Source organism: Lytechinus variegatus, chromosome 16 (genome assembly GCF_018143015.1).
Source record: "Lytechinus variegatus isolate NC3 chromosome 16, Lvar_3.0, whole genome shotgun sequence".
Classification (NCBI taxonomy): Eukaryota; Metazoa; Echinodermata; class Echinoidea; order Temnopleuroida; family Toxopneustidae; genus Lytechinus; species Lytechinus variegatus.
In genome coordinates, this window is record NC_054755.1 from 18,459,992 (window position 1) to 18,474,212 (window position 14,221).

Genomic DNA, 14,221 nt, shown 5'->3' on the forward strand with positions numbered 1-14,221 from the left:
GCGTGCATTTGGGACTTGCGATTGATTTTTTTACTTGCGTTAGATTTTTTTACTTGCGTTTAACGCACTTCTTTCTGCAACGGACCCCATGTTGCAGACGAACTGGTGTTAGACCAAGTGAAGTGAGATTAAACAAAGTAGACAGAGTGGGAGTATACCAAGTGGCTATTGCCTACACATATAACATACCCCCTCCTCCAGCCGTCCTTCATTCAGTCCCCCCCCCCTTTCCTCCCCTCCCCTTCCCCCTGCTGCCTGTAAAGGAAAGTGAATCATAATTAACATCATTAGCCACTCCGAGGTCAATTCCAGGTCACTTGCAGAGGGAAGGAAAGGCACTTTCGGTCGATTCTAGGGCAACCGAGAATCTTTTTTTTTAAACCAACCCAAGTATACTCCAGTCACATGGAGCGAAACATTTGCTCCAGAACAGCCGCACCAGATTGCCCTGTGGTACGATAAAGAGTGACCATATAGTCATGCAAAGCCAAAACAGGGTATGATAATTCACAGCTCAGAGTTGCAGGGAAAGTTCCCCAGGACATGATAGTTGGTTTTGGTTATAGCAGAAAATTTGAGAAAAATATTGGTGAAGGTTTGATTAAAAGTCTTTCAAAGAATAAGAGAATTGTAAATTTAAAGGTTTTTGATTTGTGGCGTCATACGCGAGCAGCTTCCTCATATATCATATGATATAAATACCATAAATTCATTTTTTTTATTGGAAAATCATGAATTGAAATAGTTATACCATAGCAGGGGGTATGAAATGATGTTCCTGGAAATGTATCCCTGCATAAATTGGATTTTTCTTATAGAAAATGACATCTTTTTTAAAATTCATATTTATTTCTCTAAAGGCTGCTTCAAATAATGAAGGTGCACTTGTATCATCGGCATCAGTTAATGCCTATCACATGTAGACTACTGCATAATGAGTTGACTTTATAATAGTAATTAACAAATGTAAACAATGGACTCATTATTGATTCAACAACAGTACCCTGGGTAACAAATGCCAATTTTGTGCATGTGATAACAAGCGCAATATTCATGACTTGACACTTACTCAATGTACTCGTTGAATGAGGCACATTCAATTATGCATGAAATCTTCATAAACCATGGGTTCATACCAAGGATGCAAAACCACCTTTGTGAATTCAGGCCATTTGGATCAGATGTATGAAAAGGGTGCAATATCTGGCAAGCCATTGCTTCAAGAAGACATGCCGACCATTCCTTTTTTTAAAGAGTATTTGTTCCTCTTTTTTTGCTATGAATACACTATTAATTTTTTGGATATGATTTGTTACTTTTTTTTAATCATGGAGTACATATTATACACAGTGCGTGACATCAGCACCGGTCAGACAGTCCCAAGACCGGTAAAAATCACTGTCGGGCCAGTAACTTGTTGCATGAAAAGAACGAGTAAATTCTAACCTATATGAGCACATGGTTAAAAGTATGAATCATCAAGTTTTCAAGTAGAGTCATTTCACATGTTTTTTCACCGATCTCGTTACAACAGGCTAGCGATTGTTACGTTGGGACAAATTTTTAGAAATACTTTTTTTTTTATCAAACAGTCCTTTTTTTTTTACTTCTAAGAATACTTTTTTTGTTGTAGAAGTTTGGCAGGTCTGTTTAATCAATAAGCATTTGCCAACCAAGCAAAAGATCATACCTTAAAAATTGCTTTTATTTTGCATGCATAACCCTTTGCTTGTGCTTGAACATCTTTCTTGCCTTCAGAAAGCAATTGCTAAAGGTTTAAACAAGAGTGAAGTCACGCTGGTAAGAACACACCCCACAGAACAAAGGTGGGACTCTAATGCAAAGGTATGGCGGTGTAAAATGCCTCTTCTCTCGTAACATCTTTTCCTCGAGACGTTTCAAGCTATTCCTTTTTTTTTCCAATCAATGAATTTATATCAATGAATTTATATAGTTGGCATTCAGTTTGCACTTAACTAGGAAGAAAACATGTGCATGTATACTACTGCCGGTACACCTTGGGGTTCTCTCTTAGGTGCATAAACATGATTATGACACGTGAACGCCCAGGGGCCCGTTGCAGAAAGAGTTGCGTTTAAACGCAAGTCAAAAAATCAATCGCAAATCCCAAATGCGCGCCGTTGATTGGTCGAAAATCAAGTTGCGCATGATTTTTAGAGTTGCAATCGATTGCAACTCTTTCTGCAACGGCCCCCAGGGGGCCGTTGATCTAGCAAATGCTGGATCTGCTCAATCGCCGCAGCTGCTCGTTTATGACGTCACAAATCATAAACTTGAAATTCTAATAATTTTTCGTAATCTTTATTGGATTTTCCTCATACTTGACCAACGCTGTTCATTTTATATTCTGCTATACTTACAACCAAATTTTCATCAGGGTGAACTTCCCCTTTAAGAAAACTCTTTGAGGGGAAGTCTCAACGAATATTGTTTTCTGATTGCCCTCTTCATTACATCAGGCCAAACTTGGAAATAGGGCTTTGGAGAACAGCCAAAACAGATCATTTTTTTGTGATGCGAGCCGCCCAGTCTGATCCCATCGTCTGGTGCAGGGTTCAAACATTGCCCAATTCTTTATCAATGCTCTCTGCTTATTGTAATGCCTAGATCTCATGAAAGGACTGGAGGTTTTTCCCCCATTGTTTGGTTAACATAATATCAAATCTCAGAGCTTGAAAGGCCAAGTCAAACCCCTCAACAAACCAAATTCACCAAAATTGCATGTATTGTTGACATTTTGAAGTTTCTCGATTTTCAGCTAAAAGTTATATGCACAACAAATATGAGAAAAGTTGATGCTGCACACAGTATCTTTTGTTAATTTATTATATGAAATAAGAAATATGTTTGGAGATTTCCCTGACAAAGACACTTGATTGAATCATGATTAGCAACAATATTCCAGGGGCAATCAAAGTATACATCATTATCTTTTCGTAAGAGAAAATGGAATTCTCAATATTAAAGATAATAAAATACCGGAAAATAATGAGTTAAATGACATTAGCTTCCTCAACTTCTTAACCCCAATGTTGTGCATTGAACCGTTCAATAATTATGAAACAAAACTTCAAAATGTCATGTTACGCTTATGATTTTTCTTTTTCTATCTGAATTAATTTATCAGTGTGAACTTGGCCTTTAAGGTGCTTATATAATTTTCATTGTGCCACATTGACAGGTTTCTTGATGTTTAAAGCCTGTGTATAGCTTTGGTAAAGGGTCAATAATGTGATTGATAATCGAATATCATCTAATATGACAGTCTTACTGACGCGTAGAGCATACATGTAGAGACCGTTGGAGATTTTTCTAACTGCACTTCTCTGAGAAAATTTCAAATATTCAAATCTTGGATATATAGCGCCCTCTCTCGGTGATGCTTGTTTTAAATTTTAAAAATGGGCATTCAAGCACTTATCTTATAAATTTAGTGATTAGATATCCAAAAGTTACAGACAAAGAACATATCTTGAAAGTTTCGGCCCATTCCATGATTTGGAATAGGATTTAATTGAAAGACAAAAACACACAGATATTTTAATTTGATCGGGTGACCCGATCAAGTTCAATTTCCATGTAAAATCGCAAAATTTATCCTGTAAAACACATTTTCATTTCATATCCTCCACATCATAACTGTTATAGGGCATATCCATTCATATTAGCTAGCAATGAATTGGAATAGTGATAGGTGCATTTTGGTGGATTTACCAAAACTATACACAAGCTTAAAAAAAAAAACTGTCAACAAATATATCTTACATTTGAAAAGTACAGCGTCCTTCAAAGTTTTACAAATTTCAGATTACAACTGAGTGTAAGATTGGCAGGGTCAGGATTTAATCAAGGCTAAAGTTTAAGATGGGATTAGCATTTTAAGCAAAGTTTTATAAAATTCAAGCTGCAACTTTACTTGTGTGGAATATGAAAGCATTTAGAATTTGGTAAGGGGGAATATTTGACCACAGCTGGTTTATATCTAATCAATATGAGCAAGTTTGAGTTAAGAAGAAAAAAAATAAAATAAGGAGAGCAAACGATCCTTATTTAGATGCATGTATAAAACAACCTTGGAAAATATACTTAACATTGAAGGTATGTGCATAACGAGAGGCTGACAAAGTGAGAGAAAGTTTAGCTTACAGGGGATCAACTTTTCAAATCAATTAGCAATTAAAACTTGTTAATCTATTATCCCTCCGTTACTTGTGAGCTAATGTATGAATATGTGTGAGTGGATGAGGAGCCATTAGTCAACTTCCGATCATGATCTTACTACTGTGGGCACTGGCGGATCCAGGGGGGGGGGGGGGGAGGGGGCAAAAAGCCAGCCTGTGGCCCCCCCTTTGAGAGGCACCGTGACAATCAAAATATGTAATGTAAAATTGCTGCTAAAACAGAAGTGTGCCCCCCCCCTTTTGAAAGTGAAGACCTTTTTTCTTTAGTCAAATTTTTTTGTGGACGAAATGTCCTTATTTTTTGTTGAAAACTCCTTTTTTATTTTTGGGGGGCTGTCAAAGTTTTCCTCTGGAAACTGTGCCCCCCCATTTGGAAAATACTGGATCCACCCCTGACTGACTGTGGGGAAAGGGAGAAACATGAAGAACGGAATGGAATTGGAGGAGAGTGAGAGGGAGTTGAAAAGAATGGAATTATGGGAAAATGAGAGAGAGAGAAGTACAGAAGAGAAGGGAGGAGGGAGGGAGGAGAGGGTTAGGTGTCAGAGCAAGGCCAATTAATCAGACAATATATGGTACTGAAAGATGAGATTGAAAACTGGAAGAGGAAGAGGAAATGGTGGAGAGAAAAGAAGAAATAGAAGAGGAGTTGAACTGAGAGGATGGAGTGAAGAAGAGAATAAAGAAAGGGAGAAAATACTGAATGTAAACTGAAACTGAAAAAATAAAAAGATATGTGGAGGTCAAAATGCATGTACTTAGGGAAGGAAAGATAATAATAATATACTAAAGGAAAACAGAAAATAAATAAGGTGCTATGATAATAATGAGAATAATAATAATTCTAATAATAATAATGGTATATTTACCCAGGGTAGCCACTTCAGTTCCGAAAAACTGTTTTCCCTGCAGGCCCTGCTATTACTATTACCCCAGCTAAGCTAGGCTACCTATTTAGGTGCATACAGCTTTTTGAGGAATTACTTCCTGCCGGTACCCATTTACCTCACCTGGGTCGAGTGCAGCACACTGTGGATGAATTCCTTGCTGAAGGAAACTACGCCATGGCTGGGATTTGAACCCACGATCCTCTGTTTCAAAGTCCGGTGACTAATCCACTGGGCCATGACGCTCAGTGATGATTGTGACATTGCACTCAAGAATCTGTCCTCTCTGCTCCCCACCCCAACCCCTTCAAAAATGCAAGAGTAAAGTAAAGCCTAATAACAAAGCTTGCTCCAGAACAAATGTCTGCTGCTTTATTAGAAAACTATACACACTGTACAACAGAAAGGTAAATGCTCAATTACAAGTTAAAAAAAAAAAGCTAAGAAAAGGGATCCTAAAGCTACGCACTCAAATATGATGCACAGAAATAGTATTTCCTGTGCCTCAATTTTTCTCAATTTCTAAAACATGCTCCTCTTTTTATAGGAAAATATGAACTTAAAGTGAATATAACTCTAAAATTACAAATAGTTGCGGGTTTTCCCTGCATTTAGTGATTTATTGCAGCCTCTGAAGAAAAAATTGAATATGAATCAAATATGATGCACAGAAATAGTATTTCCTGTGCCTCAATTTTTAAAACATGCTCCTCTTTTTATAGGAAAATATGAACTTAAAGTGAATATAACTCTACAATTACAAACAGTTGCGGGTTTTCTCTGCATTTAGTGATTGATTGCAGCCTCTGTAAAAAAACTGAATAGGAATCTTTTGTAACTATGCAGTCACAGAGTATGCATTTTGCAAGTCAAATTGCATGTGCAATAAGTGGTGCATAGCTTTAGGACCCCCCACCATCTACCTGAATACATATATCATAATACTTTCATGGTAACAGAATAATTTATGCAAAAGTGCATAGAAGTAATAAGTGTCATATACCCTGAGAAAAACACTAGTTCGGTCATACCACAGACTTATAAACTACAACATAAAACAATATCTTCATCTACTTAAACAAAACAGTTTTTTACACACATTCCATTTTATAGTAATCACTTAGTGCTCTGTTTCACTACTCATTACAGAGTTTAACGTAACCAGAAAAAAATGGTGCCATACGGAGGGTTTCACTAACCATCTTGTGGGTGATTTTCACAAACTAACTTTATTCTGAGCCAATCAGATGCAAGGATTTCAGTAGCTTATAACAGTGAAAATCACAATTCGGTGTAAATTTGAATCCTCTTTGTGATTCACATTAGGTTTTGAAACTTGTGAAGGCAATCTGAATGGCATTCCCAATACTGAACATGAAATCACCCATTGCGATTTCTCTTCCTAAATCAGAAATCAGCAGATTTAGCACCAGTTAAAAGCCCGGTGCACACTTTGCCATCTGTTGTGATGTGATTTTTTAATAAATCACATTTTACATTAAATGTGGAAGTTCCAAGAAGTAAAATTATTTCATTTTAAGTTCGGTATAATGGTAAAAATAATAACATCATAATTTTGCTTTGTGACAAGCACTATGGTCGATGTAAAGTCCAAATTGGCTTCAAGTCGCAGCCGATGACGACCTCATTATGATTTGAATTTGCTTTTATTCCTAAAGTGAGGCTCAAACTGGACTTAATTTCAATTTCCATAGTCTTAACCACTATTCTTAACTCTGATCGCTAAGATTTTTATTGGTTGGAATGTTCATATCAAATGTTATTACGATTTCTTTGAAATTTGGATCACAACGAATCGCAGTGTCGGCCGGGTTTGAGGCTGGACCAAAGTTTGAAAGTGAGGATATGATTTTTGATATTGTAGGGCAATGGCAATAAAAATGTGACATAAAACCAAGACACTGAAAAACTAAATGTACCCAGAGGTACCTAATATAATTACATATTTTACATGTTCAATCAAAACTACAAAACTAGACATCTGTATCACCTATCATGATCTATCTACAATCAATTATTAAAAACTAACAGTTTGGATCAACCAAACTTTTTTTTTTACCATGTAGCTCTGAAAAGGCAAGTCCAAGATAGTCATCAAATATCACACACATTAATACATTTGGTAAAAAAATATCACACACGAATTCAGCAAATACCGCTAAAAAGAATACCTCACTCCACCCCGTTTTTTCTTCACTTTGTTTCAACTGATAATGGATTTTAAAAGAAAGAAACTAATGTTATGTAAAGACTGCATCACTATTATACCTAACTTAACCTAAGAGCTCTTTTTCATAGAAGTGTCATTAAAATCCGTAAGTGTGATTTAAAGTCACTTTTACCCTTTTTTAAATGAACATTTTTTTTCAGATTAGATCTACAAATATTGTACTTTTGAATATATTCATCATTGCTGTCAATTCAATAGAGTTGAACTATACTCGGTTTTCTCTCTCCACAGTTTCAACCGCTTCACGAGACATTGTAATTCTTTCTTTCTTTCTTTTAAGGAACATCAATTGTTTTGATGGCTGCAGTTACCATTATGAAAGGGCCCCCAAATACTGACTATATCAAGGAAACGGTTTCACAAAGACTCAATTTTGACTTTATCATACATGCAGTGACATGTCAAATCCATGTCAAGTAAAAAATAACCATTTGTGGTAAACCACCTGTGAAAAACCACCTAGGGTCAGTCACAGACACAGATGAAATCAATCACAATCCTAAAAATCAAAGACAACTTGATTTTGTTTTTCCAATAGCACAGATTCAGAACCTGAGTTTGAATGCAACTCTTACTGCAAAGGGCCCAACATCTACAGAAATTCATTTGTTTCCAGAAGAGCATCTTATAGATCTTCTACAGCGAAATGACAATTTTACCAAAGCTTTTCAGAGGCTATACTTCTTGTAGCGGTTGATGAAAGTATCCACATCAAACTTGCGCTTGCATCCTTTGAAGTTCATGAAACGAATCTTTCCAAAGACGGGCCGCTCGCCCCAACCTTGGTCGTGGATGCCACAGATAGACCACATGCAACCTATATGATACAATGCACAAAATGAAAAGAAATAGAAAATGTAATAAGTTGATCATACCACCACCTCACAGGATTTTCCAAAAGAGGGGGCGGCAAAATTTTAACAAGCCCCAAAATCACGAAAAAAAAGACAAGCAAAAAAAAAAGGTCTTCACCATTGCTTCTCAAAAGCGGGGCACATAACCCCCGTCCCCCCCCCCCCCCCCCTGGATCTGCGCCTGCCACCTCATACAGTAACGAACAAGAGTGTCGTTAAGGCGCGCACATAATACAACCGCCTGTAACACGGAAAATGGAGTTATTGGTCAAGCAAGAAAAGTGAAAGGTGGCGACTTCACCTTTGACCTACTGACCTAAAAACCAATAGAAATGCTGAGATCTATGCTAGTATCATACACACCAAATTATATGAGCCTAGGTTTAATTTAAACTGAAATTATCGCGTTTCCAAGGACTGCAGAAGGGTAAGATGAAAATATGTCAATGTGACCTTGACTTTTTTACCTCAAAATCGATAGGCTTCCTGGGGCCCATGCTAGTATCATACACACCAAATTATATGAGCCTAGGGTAAGTTAAACTGAAGTTGTCACGTTTACAAGGAAAAGTTAAGGGACGGACAGACAGACGGACACGGAGCGTGATACCATGAACGTCCCGTCTGGGACGGGCATATAAAAAATGGTTATGGATACATCACAGTTAATGTTCGATGAAATAATGTTAATGTTCTTCATTACGCATATTCAAATATAAGCTAAAAACATTTTTCTTTTCTCATTAATATCCCCCATATATTTTTTGTAAGCAATTGGAGAGCAGAACTTAATTTTTGAGCATGCTAATGGAAAAGTGCTTTATTAATATTTAATGTATGTAAAAAGAAGTGTTTAAAGATCTCAATATCTGGACAAGAAGTCTAACCAATTTCTCTTACGAACTTCTCAGGCTTCTCTATTTCTCACATTTGTTTTCTATTTAATTTTGCTCCTATCATATCATTGTTGGCTAACTGGCAAATATTAAAATGCACATATATGAGTGTGCAAACAGCAATGCAGTGCCCTCAAGAATATTTGAAATGGTGCAAAAAGGATGAGGCTTGCAGATTGAATGAGTAAGGTAGGAGATGGCCTTCCCCCTCCCCCATGGGTCAATACTGACAGGGTCCATACTTCACCAGGAGTGGGGGTGGGGAAGTGGGGGAGAGGAAGGGGGAGTTCGACACTGGTCCTCCCCTATGGGTTGATACTGACCTACATAACCGTTGGGGTCGCGGCCGTCCAATGAGTAGCGATCGTTGAGGTAGATGGCAATCTCCAAAGCTTCCTCCGGTGATGCGGTCCACTCCAGGATCTTCTTGGCCCAGTACATACGAAGGAAACCATGCATCTTACCCTCCCGGACCATTTGCTTCTATGGGTTGAAACAAAAGAGAGAGAGGGATTAAGAAAGAGAGAGAGACAGAGAATGGGAGAGAGAACAAGAGATTATTAAAGAAAGAGTGAAGATCAAGAAAAGAGAGAAATATCAAGCGAGAGACCACAAGAAATTTTGAAAGAGAAGAGAGGTTAGGAGTGTTGAAATAAGAGACAGAAAGATAAAAGAGATCACAAGAAATTATGATAGAGAGGAGAGCTTAAGAGTGTTGAAATAAGAGAAAGAAAGATAAAAGAGACTGAGAGAGATTGAGATAAAGTAAAAGAGAGAGTGACAGATTTTTTTAATAATTCAATTCAATTTGATAAGAACCCACTGCACTAATCATATAAGAGTAAGGGGAAACCCTGGTGTAGTGGTCCACCTACATCCCCCCCCCATCAGTTATATCAGGAGAGACCTGCCGGGTCATAGTGTTTCAGTTCACTTTTTGCCTCCCAGGCACAGGTGACACCAAACAAATAATAATTTTTTAATTGTAAAAAGAAATCAACAAACATATACACATGACATATGAATACACAATGAAATTTAAAGCAAACGTGAGGGCAGTGGCAGGAAAGGACGAATCTTAAAAACGCGAACCCAGGATACTATGAATTGAAATAACATAGAAATTACACTAATGAGATAAAGATGGACCAAGAACAAGAGAATGGTCAAGATAAATCAAGGAAGAAAAGTCAAAGATTGAAAGAGAAAACAGGAGAGATTAAGAAGGAGGTTAAAAGAGGAATAAAAAAGAAAGTCAAAGTACGAGACGAAAAGGAAACAGTTAAAAAGCAATACACATATAAGGTCATCCTAATATGGAAGCTGAAAATTAGGGTGACTTCATTACATACATCTAGGTTTCAAGAATAAATAATTATACAATTTTTCACTTTTCTGACACACAAATATGTAGAAAGCAAAAAAAAAAAACAAATCTTGGAATGTTCTTCCAAGGTAAACTGGAGTGCATTAGCTAGAGCTTACTTTGCTCTGCTAAAATCAACATTACATATTCTAAATCCTTCCTTCTGTTAATAATAATACTGACTTGAAAAGTATCGTTAATTAAACTTAAGACAAAAAATGTGTCTACAGAGGGGGGGTATAGAATAATAGCTAGACTAGAGATGGGGGGGAGATAGACAGACAGAAAAAGACAAGAAAATGACAGATCATCTGACCTCATAAACAATTTACTTACTAGTGGGTTGATATGAATGAGAGAGAGAGAGCGAGAGAGGGAGAAAGAGAGAAACAAACAAATATATAATGGAGTTAAAAAGATAAAGAATAAGGGAGGAAATTATTGCAATATTAATGAAAAGGATACAGACAGACAGAAAGAAGTAAGAAAAGAAATGAAGAAATCAAAAGGACAAAAGATGAACGTATGATATGACAAATGATTACTCGTTGACTGTCATAGTCTCCCATGCGTACATTACTACTTGAATAACAGGAAGAATAGGAAAACAGAATTAGCACTCCTCCGGTATACTGTCTTCCTCCCACCCTCATCACCCCCCCCCCCCGATCCCCATCCTCTCCCCCCCTTAAACATCAATACCAACCACTCCCCCTTCTCATCAACAAAGCGTTCGCTTAATTTTTCAAAAGGTCCAAAAGTACGGTATTATGAATTTATCAGTCTAATCAAATCAAGATACCTGAATATAGCACTAAACCTTTAAGCCATTGGGTGGAATTCTGATAGTGGTTTGGTTAAACCCAGATTAACTTTTTAGACCACACTTTTATAGAGTGCCAGTTTTCAACTAATTCATGAATAAAAAAAATTTCCTATCCTGCTGCGAAAAGTTGCCCAAAGAATTGAGCCGTGAATTGGAAAGAATAAGAAATTACAATGAATTTAAGTCAATTAATTACTGAATTATGATTGTAATGAATATGAAAGACATGTTTAACGCTACCATTCCATAGATGGGTGACTTAAAATTCTTGTTTAGACTAGGATTAAACCTGGGATTAATTATCAGAAGACCAACCATTGTGTACTGGAATAGAAGGGTCTCTGGAGACAGTCTAATGGAATTTATACATAATTCAAGAGGCAATATGGAAACCTGCACCCTAATAAGGAAGATGCTTGCATCTCTTCTTCCCCCCAAATAAGTCTTAAAAGTCCTTAATTTGGCAACAGTGTGAGACAAATAAAACCATCCAGATTTCTATAAAAACCAAGACACTTATAAAACCTGTTGATAAGATTGTTGCTCAGGTGTTACTTTCAGAGACATGCATTATTCAACCACGGAATGAGTTGCAAACTTGAACTAACATGATTGATTCGTTACCTAAGAATAAAACTTAAAGGACAAGTCCACCCCAACCATTAGTTGATTTGAATAAAAAGAGAAAAATCCAAAGAGCATAATACTGAAAATTTCATCAAAATCGGATATAAAATAAGAAAGTTATGACATTTTAAAGTTTTGCTTAATTTCACAAAACAGTTATACATCCTGGTCGGTAGGCAAATGATGACGTCATCCACTCACTATTTCTTTTGTATTTCATTATATGAAATATGAAATATTTTGATTTTCTCGTCATTGTCATGTGAAACTAAGTTTCATTCCTCCCTGAACACATGGAATTCCATTATTTTAACATTTTGTGGTTCAGTCAAGTTGGTCCTTATTGTCAAATCTGTAAAAAATGAAATATTGTATAATTCAAACGATAAAAAACGAGATAGTGAGTGATGGACATCATCGACTGTCTCATTTGCATGTCACTGAGTTGTGCATATAACTGTTTTGTGAAAAAATAAGCAAAACTTTAAAACGTCATAACATTCTTATTTTACATCCAATTTTGATGAAATTTTTAGCATTTTGCTCGTTGGATTTTTCTCTATTTATTCAAACCATCATCTTTTTAGGGTGGACTTGACCTTTAAAAGTCGTGGAATGGTTAACCGTCAAAATCAGATCACTGTGAGACTTAAATGAATGGGATGGCTGAAGGAGACGTCATGAATTAATTTCAGTCGAGACTTGCGTCATTACCACCTCATGTAATTAACGATGGTCAACGAGGCAACCGTATACAGTCACATACGGTTATGCAATGTTTGATGATGGACCGGTTCACAGTTGTAACTCGTGTCTGCAATCCAACAAATGTAGGTGATATGAATGGATGGATAAATGTATCGATGGATTTATTGAATAGATGTCCCAAGTGAAAAAATGAGTCACTTTTACTTGTGACAGAGTTGACTCAAAAAAAGTTACCATTCTACGTTGAATTTCACAATGTAGAAATGAGAGGACTTAGCTACATAATTATAAGGCAGGTACAAAATGGTAATTAATATTAACATTAACATTTATATAGTGCTTAATATAAATGTTTCTAAGCGCTGCAAACTATTACTCCGGCTTAGGGCGACTAGCCTGATCGGACGCTCGAGAAATCAAGGAATTTCTTCCTACTGGGTACCCATTTACTACACCTGGGTGGAGAATGGCAAATGTAGAATAACACCTTGCCAAAGGATGCAAGTGCTGCAATGGGGTTTGAAGCCCGGAGCTTATAGTCCAAAGTCCAGACTTATCCACTGAGCCACAACATATCTGTTTTTATTTTTGTTTAATTGGAAAAAAAATGAGCTTGTCTTTTTTTTACACCACAAAGTCATCCCTAACACTTCAATAAAAATGGAACTTACATCATTTATTATGGTGTACAGAATTGATAAGTCGACACTTGTGTCCCATAGATAGTGCGGTAGCATGACTCAGGTCATGTGACACAGATCATGTGACTAAGATTATTTGTTTAATCCAAACTACCCCTTAAGGCCCTTATATATCAAACTTCTCTGAAAATAAGATTAACATATGATTGGAAATTAATTTAAAAGGCGATCATCCCTCTTTTTTAAATTGAAAATGGGCCTAATAAACTTTCCTTTTCAGAACACAACTTCATGACAAATCATTTAATTACTGACCCCTACCCTAAAATGTATAATAAACCTGAGTTGTGACATATTTCATATCATTTAGTAAGGTCAGGACAGGTGAAAAAAGATTTTTAAGTAAAAAAAATATCAAAAGTGTATTTTCTGTGTTATATATCATTTTTTTAAATAAGAATTATTTTTAACTAATATTTTGAAAAATATGAAATGGCGGATATAGCCTTTCCTTTACTTAGACCCCATTCTCATTGGTGTCCAAAAACTAGTTTAGTGGAAACTAATTAAATGTGTAATGAGAATGCTCGAAGTGGTCTTAGAAGCAATCTTCCAAACCAGTTCGGAAAACCACCCCGTGATGTAGTTTTCAAGATCGCAATGCCTCATTAAACCAGTTTTAGGGTGAGGACACAACCGTTCTTCAGTTATGTGCCTTCGCACGTTTTAAGCAGGCTACTCCATACACTCTGTGTAGAATGCCTATGGTGCAGTTTCAAATATTGTGTGAAACATGTCACCCCATTGAGAGCATTCCCGTAGCAACAAGACCGCTTTATGTCACGCGGTTTTGAAAACCACTTGCCGGTGATCAAATGAGAACGCTAGCAAAGTGATCTTCTGAACTAGTTTCCTGAACTGGTTTCTACTTAATTAGTTTTACAAAGTATAATGAATCCAGTG

The 14,221-nt window shown here is 36.6% G+C and overlaps 1 protein-coding gene across 1 annotated transcript in view; it reads right to left on the reverse strand.

Moving 5' to 3' along the window:
• Positions 1–7,904: 7,904 nt before the first annotated feature.
• The window catches only part of LOC121429581 (deoxyribodipyrimidine photo-lyase-like), a 35,421-nt gene continuing 29,104 nt past the window's right edge, over positions 7,905–14,221 (reverse strand). Inside the window, 2 exon segments of the mRNA XM_041626682.1 lie at positions 7,905–8,157; positions 9,414–9,573. Of these exon segments, the coding sequence (XP_041482616.1) occupies positions 8,009–8,157; positions 9,414–9,573 (309 nt within the window). The 3' untranslated portion in view covers positions 7,905–8,008.